The sequence below is a fragment of the Vitis vinifera genome, chromosome 13 (assembly GCF_030704535.1).
Source record: "Vitis vinifera cultivar Pinot Noir 40024 chromosome 13, ASM3070453v1".
In the NCBI taxonomy this organism is placed as follows: Eukaryota; Viridiplantae; Streptophyta; class Magnoliopsida; order Vitales; family Vitaceae; genus Vitis; species Vitis vinifera.
Genome location: NC_081817.1, coordinates 15,711,525 through 15,722,008, shown reverse-complemented (window position 1 = coordinate 15,722,008; position 10,484 = coordinate 15,711,525). Strand labels below are relative to the sequence as shown.

General features: G+C 32.7%; 1 protein-coding gene across 4 annotated transcripts; it reads right to left on the bottom strand.

The window, feature by feature from the left end:
• Nucleotides 1-2,612: 2,612 nt before the first annotated feature.
• LOC100242328 (uncharacterized) lies at nucleotides 2,613-8,753 on the bottom strand. 4 transcript variants are annotated; one of them, XM_002264452.4, is made up of 10 exons: nucleotides 8,566-8,753; nucleotides 8,327-8,480; nucleotides 7,722-7,782; nucleotides 7,479-7,611; nucleotides 7,196-7,319; nucleotides 6,449-6,505; nucleotides 6,248-6,344; nucleotides 5,518-5,725; nucleotides 3,194-3,254; nucleotides 2,613-2,991 (listed from the first exon to the last, which is right to left on the bottom strand). In XM_002264452.4, exons 1-10 carry the CDS (start codon nucleotides 8,643-8,645, stop codon nucleotides 2,926-2,928), a joined length of 1,041 nt encoding a protein of 346 aa, XP_002264488.1. In that variant the 5' UTR covers nucleotides 8,646-8,753; the 3' UTR covers nucleotides 2,613-2,925. The 4 variants fall into 4 exon arrangements, with proteins under 4 accessions (XP_002264488.1, XP_010658882.1, XP_019080118.1 ...); XM_010660580.3 differs by having other exon boundaries at nucleotides 8,327-8,498; nucleotides 8,566-8,702; XM_019224573.2 differs by lacking the exon at nucleotides 6,248-6,344 and having other exon boundaries at nucleotides 5,518-5,720; nucleotides 8,327-8,498; nucleotides 8,566-8,705.
• Nucleotides 8,754-10,484: the final 1,731 nt, after the last annotated feature.

The window sequence follows — 10,484 nt, the reverse complement described above, 5'->3', positions numbered from 1 at the left end:
CTGGTTTATTATTCTTCTCAATAATAAAATATGAAAATAAAATAATATTAGGATTTCACCTATAACAAAATAAGGTAATCATCCAAGAGGGGGAAAGGGGGAAGGAGGGGGTGAATAGGTTGATGGTCACTTTTTAAAAATTTAAAAATTATATGAATGCAAGTAATAACTTATGCAATTATGTAAATACAATGAAAAACAATTGTATATAAAATAAATAGAGCAAAGAAGAGAAATTGTAAACACTAGTTATTGTAGTGATTTTGGTGCAACTCGACCTTCACCCAGTCTCCTCAAGTTTCAACCGCATTGAGGATTTCATTATTTTGAAACTTCCAACCAAATCCTTCAAGCTTAAGATTGGATTACAGTCCTAATCAACTTTTTTGGACTTATGGCTCCAAAAATCTTATTGGATTATGGTTTCAAACACCATTTTTAATAAGACTTTTCAAGAGAAAATCTTTAAAATGTTTTCATTGGATTGTGGTTTCAAAACACCCTCAAAAGATATAAAAATAAAAAATAAAAAAAAAAGATTCCTAGTTTATCAAATTTGCTCAAGTGGAATTCAAAGAAACTACGGTTGAATGATGCCTAAGATAAAATGCAAGTTTGAAAACAAGTGGACCCTAAAAAATCCCCTTTAAAACTCAAATAATATTTTTTAAAAATGATGTGAAACTCTTCCCTCATCAATAAAAAAGTTTGAAGCATTTAGATAAGAGTTTGGAGCCCAAAAACTAATTGTTAGACATAATTTAGGTTCAATCGATTGACGGTCAAACCGGCTACTAAAATATTAGAAAAATCTTGAAGTTAAGAAGGCCTTGCTAGTAAAGAAAATTAACAAACAAAATGTTATTATTGGAATTGTAGAAGCCAAATTTAAAAGAAAAAATCTAAAAATAATACAAAATTAAATTAAACAATAAAAATTCTTTAAGAGTGAGGATCAAGATTAAAATAATGATTTCATGAAAAGTTGAAAAAAAAATGGAAATATGAGAAACTAAAAACAACCTTAATGGCCTGATTTAGTTAAAAGAATGCAATTTTGGAAAAGAAAAGAAAAAATTATATTTTACTTCTGTGGAAATAAGCAACAAATCAAAAGAAAAAAATTATGAGATTCTCTCTATTTTTAATTTCACTCGGATTTTTTTTTTGGTGTTTTGTTTTCAAAAATTAACTGTAGTCTTTTATATTTATTCATTGTTCCTACATTTTAGTCTTTAATTTGCCAAAATCTCTTTATCAAAAGCATTTATTCCTTTGTTGTATCAAAGAGTTGTCTCATTTTGTTTTTATTTTTGATGGACGATTGGATTTGATTGGATTTTAGGGTTTATTTATTTATCTTTTGCGTTTTGTTCAGGGAAAATTATACTTATATCTACCAGAACTCTTTTAACATCCATCGTATTTACACATCCACCTAAAAATTTAAAACTTATTAATACTTCACCTTACAATTTAAAAAATTCCCAAAACGCCCTTCTCATTTATCCCTCCCTAAATCTATCTTCTTCCTTTTTCTCTTAATCTATTTCTTCTCAACCACAAATCTTAACTTCAAATTATCTTGTTTGAAGATTTTTTTTTATACCATAAAACTATTGTAAATATATTCATAACTAATTTGAATTTTTTTTTAATACATTTTGTTTGAATCCATATAACTTATAACATGGATATCTTTTAAGGCTTATTTATATATAATTTTTCTATTAAAAAAAAAAAAAAAAAAAAAAAACCTTCTTGTTAAAATGGTTGAAAAGCAATTAAGAAGAATTTAGAAGATCCAACATCATAGCTATGTTTGGTGCTAGAAGGCTGAACATTTTTGTGTTGAAGGGTACTTTAGGGCTTTCAAGCAAGGGGCATTTGTGTCTTAAGAAATTTCATCAAGAGGATGAATGCAAAGGGAGTTTTGGTAGATGCAAATATAATTTTCCTTACTAATATATCCACCTTACAATTTAAAAAATATCCAAAACACCCTTCCGATCGTCACTCCCTAAACCCATCTTCTTCCTTTTTCTCTCAATCTATTTCCTTTCAACCATAAATCTCAACTTCATATTACCTTGTTTGAAGCTTATTTGATATTGTAAGTATATTCATAGCTAATTTGAATTTTTTTTAGATATTTTGTTTGAGCCCATATAACATACAACACAAATATCTTTTAAGGCTTATTCATATATAACTTTTGACAAAAAGAAAAAAAAAATTAAAAAATGAATGATTTGCTGCTTTTCAGGATATTATTCTCATTGTTTATACACAGAAAATGAATGCATTATTTGGTACTCTCAGTATATCCGAGTATCTCTTCAATGTTTGAGGCCTGTTGCCGTCACTGATTGGTAGCATTCCAACCTAGACCGGATGCCCATGAAGTCCCAGTTAGAGTGGAGAAATCCTTTTGAGAATGAGGCCTATATAAAGAGGGATTGCAACCTGATAACCATCTTTCTGCTTTTAAGGGGTTGAGCAGGATGCTTACAGCATAATTGAATTTTGACACTTCTCTATAAGGCTTGCAACCAGGCCTATACCCAGAAATTTGACAAAGACAACAATCCAACTACCCCAAGACTCAACCATCAGATGAAAATCTTGTGCATTTTATAAGGTGCAACATGCAAGAGGGACAGGCCTATTTTTCTGGACAACGAGATTTATTCATCCACCGTTTCTTGAGAAAAGTTTGTATCTTAAAGATTCAAGTAAGATTATCAATGATAGGGCTACTTTGACCCAAAGAGATAATCTCTTTCTTGGACTTGGAATTAAAATTAATTATCAATAAGATATGTGTTGCCACTAGAACCCCTGCAGATGTAGATTGGCCAGGAAAACAAAAACACCATGTAATGAATGCCTTTGGTAGAAAGCATGTATGGCATAGCAGATGGCTTAATCACCTTCAGTTGAACAGAGCTGAGAGACGAGCTTAACTACACCCCACATGGGTCCATCATTCTGCAAGAAACGATAACCAGAAGCTGTGAATCATCAGGCTAAGAAAAATGAGCTCTCCCTCATAACAGTGTGTACAAGCATTCTCGGGACATGCTCAAACAATTGAGATGATGAACCAGGTATTTTTGCACATTTAGTCGCAATGAACCTAAATGAGGAAATAGGTAAACCACAAGAAAAATTTTAAGGGCATTTAACTAACCAAGTAAACAAGATCAAAGGCTTTGCGGTAGCTATCAAGAGACTTCTCTACGTTGTCATTCCTGAAAAAGCATTATATCATGTAGTTCAGTCACTAAATCAATTTATCAAGTATCCTGCTTAGCATTTTCTGAGCATGAGAGGTGGAATCAAAACCAAATGAGAGAAGCATACCCACTAGGAAGGAATCCAACAAACTATAATGATCAAGTAACAATGTAATGATTATAAATACTAGGATAGTAAGCAAAGGAGTGAGCCGGAGTCTCTACCTCCTACATATATCTATTGAAGAGACATCTTTTGATGGAATTCTACAACTTCTACCATTCTATAACTTTTTATGCTTATATGAGAGATTTTTCCCTATATTATTTCTATTTTATCTGATTTATACTTCTATCATTGTTGGGATATTTTTTTAGCTCCTACAATTTGGTGTCATCTGTGGGAACAAAAGTCATCTTCATCATAGCGCACAACCAGGGTCTTCTTCCATATTGAAAGTTGAACAAAGTAAGATACACCATCAGTGCTAGAACTCAAAACCTAGCTTAGAATTCAAAACTCTTATTAGAGAATGATACTTACAGGGAAGAATTTTCCTTGTTTTTAGTCTTCATTTATATAGGTAATATTTGGTTCCTAAAAGTACTAAAGAAAAAAAAATGCCAAGGAAAATGATTTTCTCACATTTGGTTGTCCTATGGAAACTACCAAAGAAAATCAAATATAATTAAAATTAGTTAAAAACTTATGCATTTTCAAATTATTTAATCTTTATATCAATAAATTAAAATAAGTTAAAGAGTTTGAACTAACAAATAAAAATAATTTATTACTTCAAATTGATTTTGTTTTTCTTTTTCTTTTTCTTCCTTTTATTTTCTTTTCCTTACATTTTCCCTCAAATTTTCCGAGAACCAAACAAAGCAAATTACAATTATTATTTAAATGTTTCATTTGTGGGTAAGGTTAGAATCTATAGCAAGTACAAGTTGTAGGCCTAGGGAAAAAGTGATGAAATAAAGGTCCCATTGGTTATGCCACTTGCGAGAAGTCAAGGCAACCACTCTCCATGTGGCTATTTTTCAGGAATGAAATTAGGAAATTGCACCATTAAACAACTTGTGACTGTGGATGGCAATTTCTGAAATTAGGAATGATCAATGTATCTAGATTAATTACAAAGATTATTCTAATTCAGAATATTTATTGCATAAAAAAATTTATTCGTGATAATTTATTATCGTCATTAAAGCCTTATGTATAGAGGCCACTGAACACATTTCGAGACAGAAAGAAATACTGAAAAATAAAAATATTATAGTGAGAACTCTTGAAATTCATTACAAGTTCATTGTGCAAGTCTTTCTTTATATTTTATTAAGTCGTTCAAGAAGAGGTTGAAAGTACTTAGTTTCTATCATTTAGTGCATGAGCATTGAGGTATAGGTCTAAGCTAGGTTCAATCATAAAGAAAGAATTGTCATATCCCATATAAGAGTGGGAGGTTTAAACTATCTTCAAGTCATATCACCCCTTGTAACTAAATTGGAAATTTACATTTGTGCAAGGTAACTAATTGATTGTTATTTCTAACACCTACTTCCTAGCTTGTATGTGAGCCTTGTTCATGACTACCATGCCTTCATATAGAACATTTTTCGTGCTAATTTTTATTCTCAACTGTGACCACAACAATAAGTTTTAAATTTACAAGATTTTCCACTGCAGGCTGCAGCTGACCTTAATTAAACATTAAGATTTTCAACATGCAGCATGGCAAAAACACAACTATTATAAAGCTCAGGGAGACAAGCCCAGCAAGGATTGTACAAAAGATTTACTGTGCAGTGCTGGTTGGATATACCAGGTTTGAACATGCCAAACTGTTCATTGCTTCTAACAAGGATCTAGGAAGGGGCCAAAGAATAGGACTTTTTACTTTCAGCAATGATTTGAGATTGAAAAGGGCGATCTAGGGATTTCCTTTTGGATGAATTAAGAGTGAAAAAGGCTGGTAAATGAAGGTTACGTAAGAAGTTCCAATGTTACTTATAGAAATTTTACATCTGCATGTGCACGCTTGTGTTTGTGCGTGTGTGTGTGTGTGTGAGAGAGAGAGAGAGAGAGAGAGAGAGGGAGGAGAGAGAGATATTCCATATACAGGGACTGAAAAGGGTCTGAACTAGTCCTGGTTATGACAGCCTTTTCTATGAATTCAAGTTGTTATAACATAAGGATATATTTTAGGAGGAGAAATATTAAAATCAGCAATAATAAGATTAGATATGGAGATCGAGCAAAGTCTAACTAACTTACAGGAATCCCACAGATATTCGAGTTTCATAGTCCAAACCATCTGACATTCCCAAGTCTCCAATGTGATCACCAAGAAGCAGCACATTGGTTCTCTTCTTCACCGAGGCACTGTCTTCATTAGGCCCATCACTGTCACCCAATTCGTCATGAAGAGGTCCAGCCATATCAAGGGCATGCTCATTTTTGTTCAACACATGGATGGTCTTCCCTGGGGTCAAAATAACCCATGAAGCAACAAAGAGAATAGAACTAAGATATAGAAAACTGTAGAATGTCATCTTCATGATGTCAATATCATTTTCTGGTGCCACCAAGTTGAGTAGGGCCTAATCCTAACCTTGGGCATGTTTGGATGGGGCCACTCTCAAAACTTGAACCTGAGCATTCACACTTGACAGTTTGAGACTTTTACCATCACTTTAGACAATGGTCTCTAGATGAATTTCATATTAAGGATGCCATCCTGATCAACTTTCAAATAAGGAGCATTTAAAGCATCTATGTAGGAGGAAGCATATGATAAAAGTTCTAGCATCAATTTGATATGATGGAGTCTCGCTCTCCTGCCTCAAGTCTTGACCTGGACTCAGATCCAACCACTCAAACGATCCCACGAAAGAATTTGGATACATAAATACTTAGTATGGATAGTTGAAGTAGAATAATTCTTTCCCCCTCCCTCCCATGTGCAAACACAAACGCACAAGAAACATTGCAATCAGAAGGATACCTTTAAAAGAAACTAGGTGACCATCCCCATCAAATATCATCCTGTTTGATACAATCTTAATGTTCTTAAAAGATCTATGAAGTTTCTGCCTCAGTACCTGGTAAAGAAAGAAAGAGGAACTAAGGGCACAGTGGATTGCAAATTCAAGCATACAATTACGGAGCAGTAGCTATACATTTAGAAAATAAGAATTAAACGAACCTCCTCTATGACATCTGCAAGCCCTGCTGAGAAAATAAGAACTGGAATGTCTCTTGCCTGTCATATACAGAGTAAATTCAAGAAAGAACTCCATCAGAGAGTTCCTTAGTCATCAAATTGCTTCATGATTCATCACAAATTATACTACTAGTTTAAGAAATTTTCTAATCCCATTGCCATAATTTGGTTAAGTCACCACCAAGTAAATCAGCAAAGCCAGAGAAATAGCCAGAAAGGTGTGGTACAAGTGAGAAAAGTATTGAAACTAGTCTTGGCAAATGCCATGTTCCAGGTAAAAGAGATTTTAACTTATGAAGAGCCTAGTAAGAATATCAGAGGTAGTACCAAGAAGAATGTATTGAATTTGTCTCACAAAACGCTTTCTCTGGAATAAGCGATATCAAGGGCCCACTAAAAGCATCAAATCCTGGATGGTGTCCAGGTACAAGGACTTCTCATGAGTAACAGACATATAGAATTTGTCTGATTCTGTTACATGGCTAAAACTCTAATTGCAAACGTAAATTGGAAATGTTAAATCAACTCAATATCGTGACATGCATAATATTAAAAGAAAAAATCATGAAGGAGGAGTATTTGCCTCTGCAATTATTAGTTATGTCAACTTGCTCTTGATGATCTACATGGGAACATAAAAAAAGTAGTCCCATTGAATTTGCTCAGCTTGTGAATTCAGAGTCTGCCAAGTTAATTCTTAAAAAAATGCTGAAGAAAGAAGAGGTCTACCTCCAGAAACTCAAAAAGTTCCACAACTCCCTCTCTGAAGGTAATCATGGAATTAGCCACCGACTTCGTTATCGCATCATATGTAAGGCCACCCTCAATAAGAAGAGCATGGGTTTTCCCCCACCTGATGATTGATGAAACTAGTAGCTTCAATAATATCTTAAAACCCAATCTTGGAGAAACTTAGGAGGGGAAAAACTCTCAGATTGCATACGAAATAAACAAGTCATTCCAGTGAACATGAAAGTTATAGTAGCCGATGATCAAAGATTGCATCATATACCACTCTTCCATGAGCTTTGCTTTCTCTTCAATTGGAATACTTGGGGAGATTTCTAATGGATGATAATAGTCATATAGTTCCCGCCTCTTGACATCATATTCAGGATTCCCCTGTTGCAAAAGGCCATGACTGCCTACACATGTTGTTAGATGAAACTGAAAGCCAACCCCAAAGGGCAAACTTGAAGGAAAACCATTAATTCTAATGATAATAATGATAATAGGATAAACACCAAACACTTACTTTGCCCTCGACAGCCATTGACCCAGTACTTTGTTAGTGTGGCATCAAAATCTGCAATTATCTGACAATGAAAACATGGGAATACATTATAAGCAGGGCCACTTGTTACTTGGGATTGAAGGGTATACAACACCCATTAATTATAGAATTATGAGATATTAATTTTTCACTTTGGCATGCAGTAACACAAAAAGGGGGATATTGCATACATCATTCCATATTAATGTGTAATTTTAGGCATAAAAGGCTCCAGCATTGTACTGAATTGTAGAAGCTTGACCTTGCTACTTGTTCCTGAATCTACCTTGCAACTCCAAATGCAAATATAAACAGAGAGCAAGAGCTAGCACTCGAAATTGGAGCGCATAAAGCATAAGAACGAAAAAGAAAGAAGACAATAAAACAAGCTGAAGAGATTGCAGGCACTTCAAAAAGCCCCAAAACCACCCCTCGTCCAACCCATATGCAATTATTTTGCCTTTTAAATGGCAAAAGAAAAAAAGAAAAAAAAACCCACAAAAATCACATAAATGAAGGAGTGAAGAATTGGGGGGCGTAATGACATGAAGGGAACAAAACCCAAAAAAAAAAAGGAAAAGAAAAACCTGGAGTTTAGAATGACCGGCCATGCGAATTGAAGAGATTTTGGCATGAAGAAGGTGGGGATGAGGCACCACAACTTGAGAGGACTTTGATGGGTCAAGTTGCTCCATTGCAGTTTGCGTTTGGTTTATGGGAGTGTGAGTGCAGCACCAAACCCTAGACAAGGGAAAAATACTAAGGGCGTAGGAGTGAGAATGAGATTCATATAGATTTGTATGTGTAACACAGTAAGAGTGAAGACCTTGGAAAGCGAACAGGCTTGATGATGATGCTGCTGATGATGACGCTGCTGCCGCTGCTGCTCCTTGGTAGATAACTCATCAGGTTATGTAATGTTAAAAAGGTTAAAAACTATTCATTTGAACGTGCCACGCTACTTTTTTCTGTTATCAATGGTGCCATCCCAAAACCCCCATTTTTAGTTAAATGGTATTATTTTTAAAAACCAATAAATTATAAAGGCCCGTTTGGGTTTGTTTTTTAAAACTTATTTTTAATATAAGAAAAAAAAAAGTGTTTTTTTATTATTCTTTGAAAACAAAAGTGTTTGGTTTCACACTCTATCGGATGGAAGGGCAGAGGCCTTTGGTGTCCCTTCCCGTCATAATTTTTTTTTTTTTTTTTATCTTGCCAACAAGAATTTGGATTTTTTGGTTAAACGCATGGAATTAGCTTAAGCATTTTATTCGAAAAACTTTCATCGAAGAGAAGCAAATGAAAGGCTTTCATAAAAACTCTCGTAGAATTGTATGCCATGCGGTAATGATTCCTTTGGCATTACAACCTTTGCCACAACGATGTTGTCCATAAATCAAATTATTTTGTGGATTGCCCTGGACCGCTTGGATCCCACAAGTGAATAGAAAGTTTTGAGAAAAGGTTTTTTTACGTTATATAAGTATAAAATTCTCTTAATCTTTTAAACACGTTTTAAAAGTCATGAAGGCTCCTTGGCTTAGAGCGGACGATACCTACACAGTTGGGTGTGGGTCGTTACAAATAATATCATAACATATCATCGACCCTCTGTGTAAGGGTTTGTTGGATTTCATAAGGGATGTTTATTTGTCTGGTCTAGCAATAAATGTGTTTTAAAATCCTTGAAGGCCCCTTGACCCAGAACAAATAATATATAATATCATAACATATCCTCATATTTTCGACTCTCTGTGTGAGGGTTTGTTGGATTTCATAAGGGATGTTTATTTGTCTGGTCTAATAATAAATGTGTTTTAAAATTTGTGAGGGCCCCTTGACCCATAACAAATAATATCTACATGATTGGATATGAATCTTTACATATAACCAATTGTTTTTAAAAATAAAAAACAAAAAAAATTGTTTGAATTAAATAATTGACTCTATTTAATATATATATATATATATATATTTTTTCATGTTATAAAATTTTTTAAATTTAGTTTATATTAATATAAAATCACATTCAAGTTTACTATTATGGGTTGTTGACAATGAGAAGCCAATATAGAGATAATATGAAAAATCAAATCATTTGCAAATTTATATATTGTCCTTAGGAGTTCGGTGCACTGGAATGAAGAATGTGAATGAATAATTTGTTTCCACTATTATTCCCTTTCAATATGAATAAATTTATTAATTTTTATTATTGTATTTGGATGCATGGTTGGAATTATAATTTGTTACCATTTTAATATTAAATAAAAATGGGAATAAATAAATTGTCAATAATATATGTAGTTTAAAATAATTTTTTATTTTCATTTAAAAAAATCTTTGTTATTTTTTTTATGGTAAATAATAAAAACCTATTTGGACGTGTGATTTAAAAACAAAATTGTCTTTAAAAATGTATACTATTATTTGGTTCTTATATTTTAGAAAAAAAAAATTAAAAACAAAGTAAAATAAGTAAAATAGAAAACCGTTCTTTCAAAAAAAAAAATTCATCAGAGAAAATGAATTTCAAATCAAGTAAAACTTTGTATTAAATTTATTAATAAATTTAATAATTTAAAAAAAATTAAAACTCAAATATATATAATAGACATAATTAATGCTTTAAATTCTTCAACAAATCATATAAGTTTTAAGAATAATTTGAAATTCAATAAAATGATTAGTTACTTATATATTAAATAAAATAATTAAGAATGACATCTTCATAATTGAGTCATA

Bases quoted from the DNA above. Each gene is read 5' to 3' on its own strand.
- LOC100242328 (XM_010660580.3), bottom strand. From the start codon at position 8,645: ATGAGTTATCTACCAAGGAGCAGCAGCGGCAGCAGCGTCATCATCAGC. The intron at 8,499-8,565 runs GTCTTCACTCTT...CTACGCCCTTAG, and splicing joins AAGCCTGTTCGCTTTCCAAG to TATTTTTCCCTTGTCTAGGG. The intron at 6,506-7,195 runs GTAGACCTCTTC...TGTATATGACAG, and splicing joins AACTTTTTGAGTTTCTGGAG to GCAAGAGACATTCCAGTTCT.